At 58.9% G+C, this 19272-nt stretch overlaps 2 protein-coding genes across 3 annotated transcripts in view; both read right to left on the minus strand.

Moving 5' to 3' along the window:
- Nucleotides 1-12091, minus strand: part of LOC146420847 (tenascin-X-like) — a 39709-nt gene extending 27618 nt beyond the window's left edge. Inside the window, exons 1-13 of the mRNA XM_085047977.1 lie at nt 11984-12091; nt 10582-10820; nt 9872-10096; nt 9182-9294; nt 8434-8587; nt 6869-7552; nt 6393-6482; nt 5767-6066; nt 4796-5149; nt 4017-4373; nt 2741-3097; nt 1614-1970; nt 22-378 (exon numbers count right to left, since the gene is read on the minus strand). Coding sequence (XP_084904103.1) covers nt 22-378; nt 1614-1970; nt 2741-3097; nt 4017-4373; nt 4796-5149; nt 5767-6066; nt 6393-6482; nt 6869-7552; nt 8434-8587; nt 9182-9294; nt 9872-10096; nt 10582-10816 — 3583 coding nt within the window. The 5' untranslated portion in view covers nt 10817-10820; nt 11984-12091. The remainder of the gene's footprint in view (nt 1-21; nt 379-1613; nt 1971-2740; nt 3098-4016; nt 4374-4795; nt 5150-5766; nt 6067-6392; nt 6483-6868; nt 7553-8433; nt 8588-9181; nt 9295-9871; nt 10097-10581; nt 10821-11983) is intronic.
- A 1200-nt stretch (nt 12092-13291) lies between these two features.
- Nucleotides 13292-19244, minus strand: LOC146420848 (antigen peptide transporter 1-like). Of its 2 annotated transcripts, XM_085047983.1 has the most exons (10): nt 18878-19243; nt 18388-18490; nt 17964-18309; nt 17332-17529; nt 16839-16967; nt 16013-16219; nt 15508-15681; nt 15019-15187; nt 14192-14328; nt 13292-13741 (listed from the first exon to the last, which is right to left on the minus strand). In XM_085047983.1, the coding sequence occupies exons 1-10, from the start codon at nt 18972-18974 to the stop codon at nt 13529-13531; spliced, it is 1773 nt and encodes a 590-aa protein (XP_084904109.1). In that variant the 5' UTR covers nt 18975-19243; the 3' UTR covers nt 13292-13528. The 2 variants fall into 2 exon arrangements, with proteins under 2 accessions (XP_084904109.1, XP_084904110.1); XM_085047984.1 differs by lacking the exons at nt 16839-16967; nt 17332-17529 and having other exon boundaries at nt 18878-19244.
- Nucleotides 19245-19272: the final 28 nt, after the last annotated feature.

The following is a 19272-nucleotide window of genomic DNA, read 5'->3' on the forward strand; positions in this document are numbered from 1 at the left end:
CCCTCTGACCTGCTGCCTCACCTGTGACAATGTCGGTGGAGACACGGTCAGTCCTTTTGCCTCCCTGCAGCCCATAGAGGTGGAAGCGGTACCGGCGGGATGGGGACAGTCCTGGCACCGTCACCGAGCGAGACCCGCCATCGACAGGCACGGCCTGAGGCTGGCCCTGGGCATCCCGGTACTGCAGCATGAAGGAGTCAAAGGAGCCCTTGGGGACTGTCCACTGCAGCCGCACGGAGCTGGACATGACGCTGGAGACCCTCAGCTCTTCCAGCACAGCCCGTGCTGGACTGGCCTCAGACGAGGGGGCCTCCGTTTGGGGTTTCTCATGCTGTGGCTCTTCAGTGGGCAGGGACAGCTCCTCTGGCTCTTCTGTAGCTGTGATGGAGAGGGGATGGTGATGCGTGTGTCCATCCAAACATCTGCTCACCACCTACCAACCACTGCACCCATCCATCCATCCATATTCTGGGCCTTTCATTCTGGCACCCATCATCCATCCACCAGTTCATCCGTCCATCCATCCATCCATCCATCCGTCCGTCCATAAATCCATCCACCCTCCCTCCAATCATGTTTCTTCTCAAACACTTTTTCCTTCTTCAATCTCACCCTCCATTGCATCATCTAGCCACCCAATCACTGATGTGATGTGATCTGTCAAACAACTATCAAACTGTCCTATCAAACATCATACATTATCCATCTTCATCCATCCATCATTCACCCTATTTCCTTCTGTCAGTATTTGAATTTAATCCTCCATTCACACTCCCACCGCCATGTCCCTACACTCACCCCTCCCTCAGTCAGGACACAAACCAGCCCCGGCCCAGCCACAAATACGCCATCCATCCATCCATCCATCCATCCATCCATCCATTCTTTCATCCGTCTGTCCATAAATCCATCCACCCTCCCTCCAATCATGTTTCTTCTCAAACACTTTTTCCTTCTTTAATCTCACCCTCCATTGCATCATCCAGCCACCCAATCACTGATGTGATGTGATCTGTCAAACAACTATCAAACTGTCCTATCAAACATCATACATTATCCATCTTCATCCATCCATCATTCACCCTATTTCCTTCTGTCAGTATTTGAATTTAATCCTCCATTCACACTCCCACCGCCATGTCCCTACACTCACCCCTCCCTCTGTCAGGACACAAACCAGCCCCAGCCCAGCCACAAATACGCCATCCATCCATCCATCCATCCATCCATCCATCCATCCATCCATCCATCCACCCAACCACCCATCCACCCATCCACCCATCCACCTATCCTTCCACCAACCCAACTAACTAACCCACCTGGGATCATCCATCTATTTTTCATCATCCACCCATCTCTTCCTCCAATAATCCGTTCATCCGTCTCTGCCTTTGACCCTGCAGCTATCCATATGATGTCCACCCCTCCAATGATCCTCAACCACCCATCCACCCGTCAATCCTCGAAGAAACCAACCCAGGAGCCTCCCATGTATCATCCATCCACCTACTTCTCCACCTCTCTGTCCTTCCTTCATCCACCTATTCCTCCCTTCCTTGATCCCACTGTCTATCCATCCACCCACCCTTCCTCCTCCTACCTTTCCTGCTCACCTGTGATAACTTCAGTGGAGACGTGGTCAATGCTTCTCCCACTCTGCAACCCGTAGAGGTGAAAGCGGTACCGGTGGGATGGGGACAGCTCCGGTACCATCACCAAGCGGGATGTGCCATCAACAGGCAGGGCCTGGGGCTGGTCCTGGGTATCCCGGTACTGCAGCATGAAGGAGTCAAAGGAGCCCTCAGGGACACTCCACTGCAGCTGCACAGAGTTGGGTGTGACACTGGAGACTCTCAGATCCCCCAGCACTGCCTGCACCATGGGTCCCACAGATGTGGGGTACTCAGTTTCAAGCTTCTCCTGTTGGGGCTCCTCTGAGGGCAGGGGCAGCTCCTCTGGCTCTGCTGCAGCTGTGATAGAGTGGAGATGGTGGTGGGCATGGAAATGGCTGTGTCCATCAAAACATCCATTCTACCACGCACCAACCAATCCATGCATCCATCCATCCATCCATCCATCCATCCTTTCATCTCCTGGACCATTCATTCCAGCACCCATTATCTACCCATCCATCTTACCATGGGTCATGCCATACACCTTTTCCTTCAACTCCTTTTTTAATCTCACCCTGCCTTGGGTCATCCAGCTATTCAACCACTGATCTGACATGTCAGACCACTAAGAAAACACCCTCAACAACAATCATACATCATGCATCTGTCATCATCCATCCATCCACACATGTACATCCGTCCATACATCCAACACAACCTCCAATTCCATATCCATCTCTGGTTCTTTTTTCCTGCCTAGCTCCAGGCCTCTGTCCCTCCCAACCCCATTTCCCATGTACAATCTTTCATGAATCCATCTGTCCTTGACCGATGAAGAATGATGGATTGGTGGATGGAAGAATGGATGGATGGAAGATGATTGATGAATGATGATGATGGCAATATATGGAAGATGAAAATGATGGAGAATAACGATGGATGATAGATGGATGATGATGATGACAGTGGATGGCAGATGTTGGTCACTAGGTTAGTGAAAGTGTCGATGGTGTATTGGGTGGTGCCCAAGTCTGTGGGTGCTCACTGATAAATGGGGATGGAAGAGAGGTGGACTCTCTTAACCCATCCACCTCTTGACCCATCCATCCCCTGACCTTCCATCTCACCTGTGATAATGTCGATAGAGACACGGTCAGTCTTCTTTCTGCCCCGCAGCCCATAGAGGTGGAAGCGGTACCGGCGGAATGGGGACAGTCCTGGCACCGTCACTGAGCGGGACCCACCATCAACAGCCAGGGCCTGGGGCTGACCCTGGGCATCCCGATACTGCAGCATGAAGGAGTCAAAAAAGCCCTCAGGGACGTTCCACTGCAGCTGCACGGAGCTAGGTGTGACACTGGAGACCCTCAGCTCCCCCAGCACAGCCTGCACCGGGGGGGCATCAGATGGGGGGGCCTGAGTTTGGAGTTTCTCATGTTTTTGCTCCTCTGAGGGCAGGGGTAACTCCTCTGGCTCTTCTGTGCCTGCAATGGATGATGGGATGGGTATCCCTGTGACCATCCAATCATGCATCCCATCACACACCAGTCAAGGCATACATCCGTCCATCTACGCTTTCATCTGCAGGACTATTCATTTCAGCACCCATCATCTACCCATCCACCTAACTACATGTCATACCATGCACCTTTTCCTTCAACTCCTTCTTTAATCTCACCCTGCATAGAGTCATCCAACCACCCATTCACTGATCTTACATTTCAAACCACTGACAAACTGCCCCAACAGCTAAAATCCATTTTCCATCTTCATGCATTAATCTATCATCCATCTTCATCCTACATCCATCATCATCCATCATCCATCTTCTTCCATCCATCCATCCATTCACTATCCATCCTGTTTTCTTCAGTCAGTCCTTGAATACAATCCTCCATCCACTCTCCCAACCCCATTTCCCTACACTCATCCCGTCACTCATACAGAGCGAAAACCAGTCATGGGCTCAGCCATACATGCACCTGTCCAGCCACGTGTCCATCCAGTATTCATCCATCCAATCCCCCCAGGAGACCCTCCTCCATTGTTTTAACATCCATCATTGTTCATGTATTCCCCACCATTCCCCCATCCTTCAATTTACCCAACCAACTAACCCACCCAGGGGCCGTCATCCATTTTTAATCATCTACCTGTCATCTCTTCCTCTGTCCATCCATCAATCCATCCACCAATGCACCCATCTCTCACCTTAACCATGCATCTATCCATCCATTCATGCAACCCTCCAATCATCATCCATCCATCCATCCATTCATCCAGCCTCCATCTTTCCACTCCTGTACCACTCTATCCCTTCCATCACCACCAATTCCTCCATCCTTAATCCCTCCCTCTTTCCTGCCATCCACACACCCTTACCCTCCCAGCCTTCCCTCTTACCTGTCATGGCCTCAGTGGAGATGTGGTCAGTCTTCTTCCTGCCCTGCAGCCCATAGAGGTGGAAGCGGTACCGGCGGGATGGGGACAGTCCTGGCACTGTCACTGAGTGGGATCTGCCATCAACAGGCAGGGCCTGGGGCTGGCCCTGGGCATCCCGGTACTGCAGCATGAAGGAGTCAAAGGAACCCTTAGGGACACTCCACTGCAGCTGCACAGAGTTGGGTGTGACACTGGAGACCCTCAGCTCCCGCAGAACTGCCCGCACCAGGGGTTCCTCAGATGCAGAGGACTCAGTTAGACCTTTTTCCTGGTTTTGCTCCGCTGAGGGCAGGGGCAGCTCCTCTGGCTCTGCTGCAGCTGTGATAGAGTGGGAATGGTGATGGGCGTGGGAATGTCTTGTCTCCATCAAAACATCCATCCCACCACCCACCAACCAATCCATCCATCCATCCATCCATCCATCCATCCATGGGGCATCCACCATGCACCTTTTTCTTCAACTCCTTTTATCTCACCCTGCATTTGATCATCCAACCAACCAACCACTGCTCTGATGCGTCAAGCCACCGACAAAAAGCCCCCAAAAACAATCATACAGCATCCATCTATATGATGGATCCATCCATCCATCCATTCATCCATCCATCCAATCCTGCACCTCTCTACCCTTTCTTTAACACACCCATTCTTCCATCCCTTGATCCATCCATCTCTCAGTCCGCCCATCATCCTTCATCCGCCTATCTACCCACCCTCACCCCTCTGGCTATCCCCCATACCTGTCATGGTCTCAGTGGAGATGTGGTCAATCTTCTTTCTGCCCCGCAACCCATAGAGGTGGAAGCGGTACCGGCGGGATGGGGACAGCCCTGGCACTGTCACTGAGCGGTACCCACCATCGATAGGCACAGCCTGGGGCTGACCCTGGGCATCCCGGTACTGCAGCGTGAAGGAGTTGAAGGAGCCCTCAGGGACACTCCACTGCAGCTGCACAGAGTTGGGTGTGACACTGGAGACCCTCAGCTCCCCCAGCACTGCCCGTGCTAGGGGAATATTAGATGCTGGGGCCTCAGTTTGCAATTTCACGTATTGGTGCTCTTCTGTGGGCAGGGACAGCTCCTCTGGCTCTGTGGCTGTGATGAAGAGGGGATGGTGATGGGTGTGTTCATCTGAACATCCATCCACAATTTCATCTCCTGGACCATTCATTCCAGCTTTCATCATCCACACATCCATTCAATCACGGTTCTTTACATGCACCTTTCCCTTCAACTCATTCTTTAATTTCTCCTTCCTTTGGATCACCCAACCACCTAACTACTAATTTGATCCATCAAACCACCAACAAATTGCCACAACAGCTATCATCCTTTCACCATTCATCATCATCTTTATTATCATCACCATCCATCATTACCCATCACAGTCACATTACCCATCATCATCCATCCATCCATCCACCCATCCACCCATCTACCCATCCATCCTCCCATGCTCTTACCCATCCTCCAACCCCTGAGCTGGGGAACTTGGGACTGGGGGAAACTGGACAGCTTGGGTGGAAGAATGGGGGATGGGTGATGATGATGGTAACAATGGTGATGGGTGATGAAGATAGTGGATGACAGCAGGCAGATCAATAGGTCAGTGGAAGGGTGATGCCGGGGTCAGTGGGTGCTTGATAGCGGGCGGGGATGGGATGAGATGGGATATGTTGATCCCTCCATTCATCATCCATTCATGTATTCACCCTCATCTGTGGTGACATCAATGGAGACACGGTCGATCCTCTTCCCACCCTGCAGCCCATAGAGGTGGAAGCGGTACCGGCGGGATGGGGACAGTCCTGGCACCATCACCGAGCGGGACCTGCTATCAATGGGCAGAGCCTGAGGCTGGCCCTGGGCATCTCGGTACTGCAGCATGAAGGAGTCGAAGGAGCCCTTGGGGACACTCCACTGCAGCTGCATGGAGCTTGGGGTGACACTGGTGACACTGAGGTCAGCCAGGACTGGCCGGGATGGAGGCAGCTCCTCTGGCTCAGCTTCAACTGCAATGGAGTGGGAACAGTGTGGGCATGGGCATCTGTATGTCCATTCACATGGCGATCTATCACCTATTTCTCCAGCCTTCCCTCCATCTGTCCCTCCCTCATGTCTCCATCTCTCCATCCATCCCTCCCTCTATTCATGTCTCCACTCATCAGTCTCTCCATTTCTCTATCCATGTTCCATCCATCCATCCATCCATCCATCCATCCATCCATCCATCCCAGGTATCACAGAATCACAGAATCTTCTGAATTGGAAGGGACCCACAAGGGTCATCAAGTCCAGCACCTGAGCTAATCCCATCCTTCACCCCCCATGTCAGTACCTGTTTTCCCGATGTCCCTCCATGGCTCCATCAGCTCCATCCCATCCAAGTCCCCCCATTCCAGTACTGGCTCCTGGTTTTCACCATCCCCTGCCCCCAGAGCATGTGTTACAGGGCACCCCTTCCACTCCATCTCTCTCATCCCCCTCCCCAGAATGTCCCTCCTCCTGTCCCCGGTCATCCTCATTCTCAGGATGCGCCTTCCACCCATCCATCCCATCCTCCCTGTTCCCCTTCCCCAGCACCCTCCATCCCACCCTCCCTGGAATCTCCCTTCCCTGTCCTGTCCCACTCGCACCATCACCCCACCCCCTTTCTGCATTCCCCCCACTGGGATATTCCTTTCTCCCCCTCCCCTGTTCTACTCTCCAGGATGTCCCTCCCCTTGTACCCCCCATCTCTGAAGCATCCCTTTCCCCATCTCCCTCCCCAATGTCCCCACTACCTCCCAGTTCAGTCCCCACCATGACATCCACCTGTGGGTCCCTGTCTCCTCCCCAGAGCTGGATGCCGGCGCAGGATGTAGGCCAGGATGGCACGGGCCACTCCTGGCACTGTCTGGTTGCCACGGAGTGGGAAGTTGATGGCCCGGAGGTGGCTCTCAAGACGCTGGAGCAGGGATCCACTGTATGGGGACAGCCGGGCCACAAGCTCCTGCAGGGAGGGGATGCCTGGGGACAGTGGGGACCACGGGGGTGGAGGGGACCCTGGGAACTCTGGGGACTCTGGGGACAGTGGGGACTCTGGTGACACTGAGAAATCTGAGAAATCTGGTGACACTGATGACCTTGGGAATTCTGGTGATGCTGGTGACTCTGGGGATTCTGGTGACACTGATGACCTTGGGAATTCTGGTGATGCTGGTGACTCTGGGGATTCTGGTGACACTGATGACCTTGGAGGTGCTGGGGATCCCAGGGACCCTCGAGCTACGGGGGATGCTGGAATCTTGGGGGATGCCGGTGACCCCAAAGACCCAGGTGACCCCAATGATATGTCTGGTGATATGGGTGACACCGGTGACCCTGTGGACCCCAGTGACCCTGGGGATCCTGGAGACTCTGGGGGCCCTCGGACTGATGGTGCCACTGCTGGGGAGCCCAGGGAGCCCTGAGGCAACCCTGGGGACCCCTCATGGTGAGGCACAGCTGGGATGAGTGCTGTGGAGAAAAGGGGACCCATGTCACCAATCCATCCTAGAGAGTCCCTGGGGGACATCCCTGTCTCAGCCCTATCCACAACCCTTGGCCATCTCCACCCCTGTCCCCATGCCCCTGTCACTCCCTGTACCCATACCCGTAACACCCCTATCCCTGTTCCCCTGGCATCCCTGTTTCCATCCTTGTCCCCACCCCCTTGGCCACGTCATCGTTGTCCCCATCCCCATCCTTGTGCCATCTCATCTCTGCTCAATGCCACACTGTCCCCATGCTGTCCCCATCCCTGTCCCATTCCCACCTGTGCCATTCCTGACCACATGTTTGGGCTGCCCCTTTGACTGTGACACTACGTTATCATTGTCCCCATCCCTCTCATCATTGTCCCCATGCCCATGCCACCCCCAACCCCATCCTTGTCCCTTTGCCATCCCTGACCCCATGGTGATCCCATGTCATCACTGTCCCCATCTCTTTGTCAACCTTGTTGCCCTGCCTGTGTTGTCCCTATGCCTTGGCCATCCCCCACCCTTGTCCCCATCTCCCTGCTAATGCCACCCCATCCCCATCCCTGTGCCATCCCCATCCCCATCTCCATTCCCATTCCCATGCCACCCTGTCCCTGTCCCCATGCCACCCTCTGTCCCCAGTTCTGTCCCTCCATCCCCACCCCCATTCCTGTCCCTACTGTGTCCCCAGCTCCATCTCTGTGCCCCCGCCTTGTTCCCAGGTATCCCCACCTGTGCACAGGTGCAAGACCCCGGACCCTCTCTATCCTCATCCCCATACCACTCCCACTCCCACCACTGTCCCCGTTGCCTTATCTCCTTCCCTGCTCCCACAGTGCTCCCAGGTGTCCCGGTGGTGTCCCCAAGTGTCCCCACCTGTGCGCAGACGCAGGACCCCTGGTGCCCCCAGATGCGGTCCCCGCCGGGCTTGGACCAGCAGCTCAAAGGGGCGGCCTGGGGACAGGCCTGTCACTGAGAAGGCGACAGCAGAGCTGGGCAGTTCGTGTGTTGTCATGGCCACAGGGTCATCCTGGGGACAAGGGCAGTGTGAGGGGGCGGGGTAGAAACCATGGGGACACCAGGCGGAAACCCTGGGGACACACTGAGGACACACTGGGACACCTTAGGAACATGGTGGGAACTTCAGTGACACATTGGATACATGCTGGGGACACACTGAGGACACAGACACAGTGTGGTGACTCACTGGGGACGTGTTGGAGGACACATTGGGGACACCATGGGTACACATTGGGAACATGGTGGGGACACAGTAGGGGACACTGGGAACATACTGGAAACAGGTTGAGGACACCGTGGGGACATCATGCTGGGGTCACATTGGGAACATGTTGGGGACATGTTGGGGGGTTGCATGGGACATATGTTTGGGAGACACTGGGGGACTCATGGGGTATACACATGGGACACGTAGGGAATACCATTGAGGACACAATGGGGACACATGGGGATGATTTGGGAACATATTGGGGCCATCCCACTGTGGCTACACAGGTGGCACTGGGGTCTTGCCCCTTCCATGTCCCTGTTCCCCTCTGTGTCCCCCCCAGTCCCTGTCCCCTCCCCATGTCCCCACCCCCATGTCCACTGTGTCCCCACTCACCAGGGGGACAAGTGTCACTCGGTAACCATCGGGGGGAACGAGGGGCTGGGGCCAGGTGATGCGCAGAGATGTTGCAGTGCGGGAGGCCAACCGTGGTGTTACCCAGGGCACCTCTGTGGGGACAGTGCAGGGACACCATGGGGATACCAGGGGACACCCATGGGATGGGGATGCCCTGGGATGGGGACACCCTGGGGACATCACCTAGGACGGGGCAGCTAGGGGATGGAGACACCCTGGGAACACAACAGGGACACCGTTGGACACACTAGGGACATGCTGGGGACACCGTGGAATGGGGACACTCAGGGATGTGGCACTGGGAGGCACTGGGCAGCACTGGGGGTGGCACACGGGGACATTGGGGACACACTGAGGTGTCATGTCATGAGAACCTGCCATAAATGGGAGAGAAGTGGGGGTGTACTGGGAGCACTGGGATGGGAGCATTGGGGGAACTCTGAGGGGCACTGGGGAACAGTTGGGTATGCACTGGTGTCACGGTAGGGCCCACCAGGATGGGAGGGAAGGAGTGGGGGCATTAGGAGCACTGAGGTGGGGAAGTCACTGGAGGAACACTGCGGGGCACTGGGAACACTGGGAAGCCACCAATGTCGCAGCAGATTCCCTCCCATCCAGGGGTGCAGGCGGGGATACCGCAGTGGGAGCACTGGGGGCATTGGGACGCACCGATATCGCAGCGGGCTCCGCCCCAGCCCGGGGCGCAGGTGGGGGTGGCGCAGTCGGGGCCGCTGAACCCCGGGAAGCAGCGGCAGCGGCCGCGCTCGCACCGGCCCTGGTCACTGCAGCCGCGCGGACACGCGGGGGGCGGGGCCGGGGGCGGGGCCTCGGCCGAGGGGGCGGGGCAGGCGCAGCCGCCGCCGGCAGGGGGCGCACAGAGCTGCACCGACCGACCTGGGGGGACACGGGACACAGGCGTGACCCCCATCGACCCCCACCCCGACCTCCTCAGTGATCCACCACTGATCGCCCAATGACCCCCCCACTGACCCCGATGACTGCCAGTGACCCCCCCCTGACCTCCTACTGACCCTACCAGTGACCTCCCATTCAACCCCCCCTGAACCCCCCAATGACCACAAGGACTATCACGACCCCAATGTCCCCACAAATTACCACGTCAGTGACCCCCCAATGACCCTTCAGTGACTCCCCAGTGACCTCCTAATAATCCTCTAGGTCCCCCCGTCCTTCATTCTCCCCTCTCTCCTGCATTCCCTCCATGTCCCCAGTCTCTGTAACCTGTTCCAGCATAGGGTTCCTCCATGTACCCTCATCATGCCTATGAGTCCCATGTTCCCCCATGTCCCCATACCCTCCCTGTGTTCCCCTGTCCCAGCCTGGGGCTCTCCCGTGTCCCCCCTCCTTGACCCTGTTACCTGTCCCGGCCTGGGGTCCCCCCGTATCCCCACAATGTCCCCTCAGTGCCTGCACATGTCCCTCGAGCTCCCGCAGCCGCCTCAGCACATCTGCCAGCGCTGCCCCGCACGTCTCGGAGGGGGACTCGGGGGGGGGCATGGGGGGGGACACTGGGGGGAGCACTGGGGGGGCCCCTGCTCCCCCCCGCAGCGCCAGTGCGAGCAGCAGAAGCCGCAGCTCCAGGGTCGCCGGCATCGTCCTGGGGGGAAAACAGGGGGACATGGGGACACCCAAAGGCACCCACAGGGGCACACGGACATTGTGGAGAGACACAGGGACAACCGTGGGGACACTCAATGGGGACACAGGCACACGTCGGGGGGAACACTGGGACACCCATGGGGACAGCTAGGGCACACAGGCACACGGCCAGAGGATGCAGGAACATCCATGGGGACAAACAGGCACCAATAAAGGACACAGGGACAGCTGTGGGGGCATAGAAGTTTCGGAAACAACCCACGGGAGAGATGTGGAGTCATCCTGGGGTCATACAAGGGACACACATGAAGCACAGAGAACACTCATGAGGGGATGCAGTGGGATAGAAAAATCGTGGAGGATGCCCACGGTGACACAGAGGGGGAAGAGGGACACCCACAGGGGACACCCGAGGGATACACAGACCCACAGGGAACACCACTGGGAACATCCCCAGGGACACATGTGCACCAGGAGGAGACACAGGAACGTCTCTGGGGATACCTGACGGACACAGGGACACACACGGGAGGGGGGCACAAGAAGACATGGTGATACAGGACATGGGAGACACCTGGAGACACACAGACAACCCAAACCACAGCACTTCCCAGTAACCCCCCCGTGACTCTCCAGTAACCACCACTAATCCCCAGTGACTCCCCCAGTAACCCCTCAGTGACTCCCAGTAAACCCCAGTAATTCCCAGTAATCCCCAGTGACTCCCTCAGTGACTCCCAGTAACCACCAGTGACCCCATCAGTCCTTCAGTCCCCCCAGTTCCCCCAGAGCTGCTAGTGTTCCCGTTCCCCCCAGTGCACTCCAATTCCTCCAGTCTCCCACAGTGCCCCCTTGCTCCCCTCAGTACCTTCCCAGTGCCCCCCACTTCCCCCAGTGACCCCCCGGTTTCCCCCAATCCCCCCCGTTCACACAGCGCCTCCAGTTCCCCCCTGCCCCTCCCAGTCCCTTCTAGTCTCTCTCAGTTCTCCCAATACTCCCCGGTCTAGCCCAGTGCCCCCAATTCCCCCAGTTTCCCCCAGTTCTCTCAGTGTTCCCCAGTTCTCCCAAGCCCCGCCCAGTCTCCCCCCCAGTGACCCCAGTTCTCCCAGTCCCTCCTGTGCCCCGCAGTGACCCTGCCAGTCCCCCCAGTTGCCCCAGTACCTCCGGCCGGTCCCGTTGCGTTCTCGCTCTGGGTCGGGCGGGGCGGCCCGTCGGGGGCGGGGCCGGGGGCGGGGCCTGGACCACACCCTCCCCGCTACCCCAGGGGAGCCGCCCCCGCCCGTGTTTGGGGCGTCGCCATGGAAACCAAACAACTGAGAGGGAAGCGCTCCCAGTGCTCCCAGTGACACCAGTAACGTGCCTCAGATTGACCCCCAGCTCACAGGAACACCAGCAGAGTCCATCCCAGTGACACCAGTAACACCAGTAACACGGCACAGCACATCCCAGTGCTCACCCCAGTCGTGCCAGTAACATCAATAACACAGGACACCTCATCCCAGTGCTGCCAGTAACAACAGTGATATGGAGTAGCGAGACCCATGGCTCCCAGTACCACCAGTATGGCCCATCCCAGTGACACCAGTTACGTGGGACAGCCCATCCCAGTACTCCCAAGAACCCCAATATATCTGGTCCCAGTGCTCCCAATAACACCAGTGTGGCCCATCCTAGCGCTCCCAGTAAAACCAACAATATCAGTATTGTTTGTCTCACTGCTCCCAGTAACACCAGTAATGCAGCACAGCACAACCCATCCCAGTGCTCTCAGTTACACCAGCAACCCCAGTGCCACCTGCCTCGCATATCCCAGTGCTCCCAGTAACATCAGTATAGCCTATCCCAGTGCTCCCAGTGACACCAGTAATGTGGCACAGCCCACCCCAGTCCTCCCAGTAACACCAGTATGGCCCACTCCAGTGACACCAGTAAACCCAAAAATCCCAGTAAGCCTAACCCACGACTTCCAGTGACAGCAGTAACCCCAAAAACCCCAGTAAGCCTAACCCACAACTCCCAGTAACACCAGTATGGCCCATCCTGATGCTCCCCGTGACACCAGTAACAGGGCACAGTCCACCCCAGTCCTCCTAGTTACACCAGTACAGTCTGTCCAAATGCTCTCAGTAACACCAGTAATGTGGCACAGCCCGACCCACGGCTCCCAGTATCACCAATATGGCTCATCCCAGTGCTCCCAGTGCCCCAGCACAACCCCTCCCAGTGCTCCCAGTCCGGGCGTGGCCGTGACTCACTGCCCCGGCAGCAACAACAACAGTGGGGGGGGAGTCTCCTGGGAGCCCCAAAAGGCCGGGGGGGGGGCAGACGTGGGCGGGAGCAGAGTGGGGGAGCACCCTGTGTCCACCCGATGTTCCCCCCGTGTCCTCCCCCTTTTCTCCCCCGCGTGTCCCCCCCCCCCAACCGCGTGTCCCTCCCGCCCCCGCCAAGGAATTTTCTCCATCAACACGATGAGCTCATGGGGGGGGGAGGGGCGGCGGGGCCCCGCCGGGGGGGTCCCGGCCCCAGCCCCACTCCCGCCGCGTTTATTGTTTGATTTATTGATTTGTTGATGTATAGATTTGTTGATTTATTAGTTGATTTCACATTCGGTCACTGTCACAGCCCTGGCCTCAAAATCCTCCTCTCCCCCACGGTGTCCCCATCCTTGTTCCCAGTGCCTCCATCCCCAGTGTCCCACTCCCAGCCCTAGTCGTCCCCCTCCCCATCCCCAGTGTCCCCCGCTGTCCCCCATGGGAGGGTCTTTAGCTCCCCGGGGGTCCCTAGCTCCCGCAGCCGTCCTCCCTCCAGCAGGGCCACCCGCGGGGCCCGTTGGGCCAGGGCCACCCGCCCTGTCACCAGCAGCACTGCCGGCCCCTCCCCTGCCTCGGGACCACCGGGACACAGCAGCTCCCGCTCCACCTGCCGGGACAGGAAGGGACGTGGTGGAGATGGGGGACATGGGGGTGTCAGGGGACCCCAAGGTGGGGAGCACAAGTGAGGGACCTGGCGAGTGGGGATATGTGGATCCAGAGGACATAGGGACCAAGGGGACTCTGGCATTGGGGTCATGTGGGACAGGAAGCCAGGTGATATGAGGACGTTGGGACTCAGGGCACGTGGGGACATTGGGACCAAGGGGACACAGGGGCAGGGTCCCAGGGAATTTGGTGACCTAGGAGACCCCAAGGGACATGGGGGGCAGAAACCAAGGGGACATGGAGAGTGGGGACCCAGGAGACATGGTGACCCAGGGGACATAGGGGATGGTGTGACTCAGGGGACACAGGGCACATGGGAGACACGAGGACTGGGGACCTAGGGGACCTAGGGGATGGGGCCATGGGACACAAGGACAGGGCTGTGACCTACCTGGCGCCGAGTCACAGGGTCAAGTGCTCTTGTGGGCTCGTCCAGCACCAGCACTCGGGGGGTCCTGAGCAGGGCCCGGGCCAGTGCCACCCCCTGCGCCTGCCCTCCTGAAAGCTGCATTCCCCGCGGGCCCACCTCTGGGGACAGAGGGGACACCATGGGGACACCACAAGGACACTGTAGGGACACCATGGGGACATCACGTGGACACACTGGGGAGCAGCATTCACTGTGCACCCACCTCTGGGGGCAGTGAGGGGACAGGGAGGAGATAGAAAGGGGATACAGAGGGGACACCATGGGGAATGGGAGCAGGCAGAGAAAGAGGATACCAAGACGACAGCAACGGGACATTGTGGTGACAGCATGAGGACACTGAGGGGACAGCATGGAGACACATTTGGGACACCACAGGGAGACACTGGGGACATGTTAGGAAGCTACACCCCCTGTACCCCCAGCTCTGGGGTGCACAGGGAGAACAGAGAGGTGACAGTGAGTGGACAGCAAGGAAGCAGAGAGGACATGGAGTGGACAGCATGGGGAGACCATGGGGACACTGTGGGGACACCATGGGGATAGTCAAGGAACAGCAACAGGACAGAAGGAACATGGTGGGGAGACCATGGGGACATTACAGACACCTTGGGTATGGTGAGGCAACATCATGGGAACATCATGGGGACATCATGGGGTCACAATGGGAACACATTGGGGAAACTGGGGAGACCAAGGGGACACCTTGGACATATTATTGAGACACATTTAGGACACCTTTGGGACACACTGGGGGCACTACAGGGGGACCATGGAGACATGTGCTGTACCTGTGTCGTAACCATGTGGCAGCCGTGTGGCCCAAGTGTGGACCCCCACCCTCTGCGCTGCTGCCACCACCTGTGTCATCTGTGTCCCCTCCTTGTGTCCCCAGCCCAGTGTGATGTTGGCACTGAGGGAGCGAGACAGGAGGGCCGGGCACTGTGGGACACCAGCCACCTGCAAGGACAGGGACAGGGGACATGGGAGGACATGTCATGACATAGAGATTTGGCAGGGACAAGGAGGGGACAGATGGGGATATGAGGTGGTGGCAGGGTCATGGTGAGGCTGGTTGATGACATTCAGATGGCTGTGGAATACTGCTGGGGACATGAGTGTCCCGGGGTGGCTGTGGGGACCCGCTGGAGACAATGCGTTGCCCAGGGCAGCCATGGGAACACATTGGAGAGGTTTGGTGACAGGGGGATGGCAGCGAGGGATGGCTGGTGACCCAGGGGTGGCCGTGGAGGCCCGGGGGTGGCCCTTGTGTGTGTCACCTGTTGGCGCAGAGCAGGGTCCGTACGGGGGGTCAGGGGGGTCCCGTCCAGCAGCACCGCCCCGCCCGCCAGGGGGCGCAGCCCCAGCGCCGCCGCCACCAGTGAGCTCTTCCCGCCGCCAGAGGGCGCCAGCACGGCCACAACCTCCCCTGGGCGCAGCGACAGCGACACCCCCTGGTGGCAAGGAACAGGGATCGCACCTGACACATCCCCCTGTCCCATTTGTCCCCCCGTGGCCCCAACATCCGCTTGTCCCCCTATGTCCCATGTGCCTCCATGTCCCCCCGTCCCACATCCCCCCATGACCCAATATCCCCACGTCCTCCCCATGTGCTCCCCATGTCCCCAGTATCTCCTTGTGCCCCTGTGTTCCACATTTCCCCATGTCCTCCCCATGTCCCCAACATGCCCCTGTCCCCACCATGTCCTGTGTTCCCCCATGTCCACAATACCTCCATGTCCACAATACCCCCATGTCTCCCCACGCCCCTGTGTCACCCATTACCTTGAGGACTGGCTCGGACCGCCCGGGGTATGTCACCCAGACATCCTTCAGGCACAGGCCTCGAGTTTTTGTGGTCTCATGGTCCCAGAGGGTGACAGGTGATGGTGGCCCTGTGGGTGCCACTGTCCTGACCTGCTCCAGCAGCTCCAGGAGTGTCTCGGAAGAACCAACGGCCTTGGCCAGGGCTGGGAGTTCCAGGAGCAGGATCTGGGGACATGGGGGACATTGGGGACACAGGGACATGGGGAGGATGTATGGAGACATGGGGTGACATGGGGGAGCTATAGCATGGCCTGGGGCCATGGAAGGACTTGGGGGACACAAGGGACATTGGAAACACAGGAGGCAGTGGTACATGGTGGGCAATGGGGACATGGGGGGACACTGGAGACATGGCAGAATCTAGGGACACAGGGGAGCATGGCGGGGCATGGGGACAGGGAGAGGCACAGACACATGGGGATGGGGCTTGGACACATGGAGGGGCCACAGCAGGGGTATGTTGGAGACTGGGGAGGAACATGGCTGGGGCAGGCTGGGGACATGGATGGTGACATAGGGACTTGGTGGGCACATGGCAGGTGCACACTGGGACATAAGTGGGAGAACATGGGGACATGCAGGGCACACAACAGGGAGAGGCTGGGGACACAGAGGACAAGGATGGGAACATAGCCACAAGGACATGGGGACATCACTGGGAAGATGTGGGGACATGGGCACATGATGGGGGGACATGGGACACGGTGACATGGGGAATGGGGTTGAGGACATGTTGGGGACAGGAGAGGACACACTCGGGACATGCAGGGGACACACTCATCACCTCCACAGCCCTAGTGAAGTGCAGCTGGCACATGAGGATGGTGACTAGCTCCCCAGGGGTGACAGTCCCCACAGCCACCAAGTATCCCCCCAAGAGGAGCACTGCCAGCTTCAGGGCCAGTGAAGGGAACTGGGGACACAGGGACACAGGGTGTCAGCCCAGCCCCATGTCACTGTGTCTCCCAGCCCCATGCCACCATATCCCCCAGCCCCATGCCACCATGTCCCCTTCTCCAGGCCACCCATTCCCATGCCCCTCAGCCCCAGGCCACCATGTTTCCATGTCCCCTCTCCCTGTATCTTCATCCCCCTGCCACTATATCCAATGTGACCCCCTGCTGTCACATCCTCATGTCCCCAATTCCAGTGCCACCACATTCCCGTGTCTCCCAGCCCCCTGCCACTATGTGCCCTTGCCCCCAGCCCTGTGTCAACATGTTCTCCATTCCCACGCCACTGTTCCTCATCCCCCTGTGACCCCCATGTCCCCATACCCCACTGGCCCAGCGTCCAGCTGCGTAGGCTAGCGCCTGCCTCCGCTCCAGCTGGTGTCCCTGGCCGAGGCGCTGCCGGATGCGTGCGGTGACACCGGCCTCATGCCCAAAGGCTCGAACTGTCCCCATGGCCCCCAGTGACTCCAGGGCCAGAGCGGTGGTGCTGGCCTGCGCCGCCTGCACCTGCCGTGCCAGGTCCTGGGGACACAGGGAGTCACCATAGGGACACAGAGAGGCCACCACAAGCATGGGGGAACACAGGGTGGATGGAGTGGGATGGGATCACCCCAGGGTCACCGTGGGGTCACAGAGGGGTTACATCTGGCTCAGTGCATAGTCACCATTGGGTCATGAGGGGACAGAGAAGTCACCTCAGGGTCACCATGGGGAGGGGGGGAGGTGGGGGACAGGGAGGGGACAGGAGACAGGGGGAGGTGACAGTGGGTATGGGGAGGTGACAACAGGCACAGGGAGGGGACAGGAAGGACTTGGAGAGAACTCAGGGTGCAGGGAGGTAATAAGGCGCCCAGGGAGGTGAAAAGGAGCCAAGGGAGGTGACACTGGGGACAGGGAGGTGACAAGGGACCCAGGGAGGTGACAAGGGCCTCCCACACCCCATGTACCCCCAGTACCTGTTCGATGCGCCCGACGGTGCGTGGCAGCAGCAGGAAGAGGGGCAGTGCCAGGAGGGTGAGCAGGGCCAGCACCGGGGACAGCCAGGCCATCACGGCCAGCAGCGATACAGCCCGTGTCAACGTCCACAGCAGCGGCACCAGCACGTCGGCCAGCGCCGAGTGTGCCGTCTCGGCGTCCCCTGTCACCCGCGCGGCCACTGCGCCCGGCGTGTCCCCCAGGCTGCCCCCCGGCCCGGGCACGTCCCCGCGCAGCACTGCGGCCACTGCGCCGCGCTGGAGCCGCTCCCGCGCCCGTGTCAGTGCCACGGCCGCTATACTGTCACAGGCCAGCTCGGTGATGGCACTGCGAGGACAGCGGGATCAGGGGGGCGCGGGGGTCACTGGCACCTCGGGGTGGCCCCGTGGCCCCGGTGTCACCTACCTGACGAGCCCCACCAGCACCAGGGGCCACACGGCTGCTGTCGCATCCTGCTGTGGCAGCCGGTCGGTGACACGGCCCGTGAAGTACGGGGCAGCCACCTCACCTGTGAGAACACAACATCAGGGTGAGGAGCTCCAAAGACCCCGAAACCAAGTGATGACCCCTGAATTGGGTGAGGGCTGAAGCCCAAAAACTGGATCCTGACCGCTACCAAAATTGTATGTTGAATGCCAAAATTGGATCCTGATTCCCCAAACTGGGTGCTCACTAGCTCTAAATTGGGTTCTGACCCACAAATTGGTTTCTGACCTCCCTCAAATCGGGTCCTGCCTCCCCCAATTGGGTACTGACCCCTCAAATTGGCCTTGTAACCCCTCATCTGGTCCTCCTCCTCCCCCCACCTCCCCCCATTCAGGTCCCGACCCTCCAAATCGGATCCCGAAGTCCCTCAAAGGGGTTCTGCCCTCCCCCGGTTGGGGTCTCCCCGTACCGAGGGCCGAGGCCGACATCAGCCCCCCGACCAGCGTCCATCGCCCGCACTCGGGGCCCAGCAGGGCCAGGAGCCGGCGTATGGGGGGAGACAACATCGGGAGCAGGGGGACCGGTGGGTCCTGCTGGGTCCCGGTCCTGTTCCCAGTGGGTTCTGGTGGGGTCCCGGCTCTTCTCCCGGTTGGCTCCGGTGGGTCCCAGAAGGTCCGTGTGGGTCCCGGTTCCTCTTCCTCTGTGTCTGGTCCTTTCGAGTCCCGTAGAGTCCCGGTGTGACTGATGCCGCCTCGGTCCGGCCCGATACCTTCCCAGCAGCCGCCGCCTTTTCCCGGAAACCCAAAAGGGTGCGCGGGGGGGGCGGGGCCGGGCCGGCGGGAATCCCCGGGAATCCCAGCCTGA

Source organism: Lichenostomus cassidix, unplaced genomic scaffold, assembly GCF_008360975.1.
Source record: "Lichenostomus cassidix isolate B80296 unplaced genomic scaffold, HeHo_3.0 HiC_scaffold_45, whole genome shotgun sequence".
Taxonomy (NCBI): Eukaryota; Metazoa; Chordata; class Aves; order Passeriformes; family Meliphagidae; genus Lichenostomus; species Lichenostomus cassidix.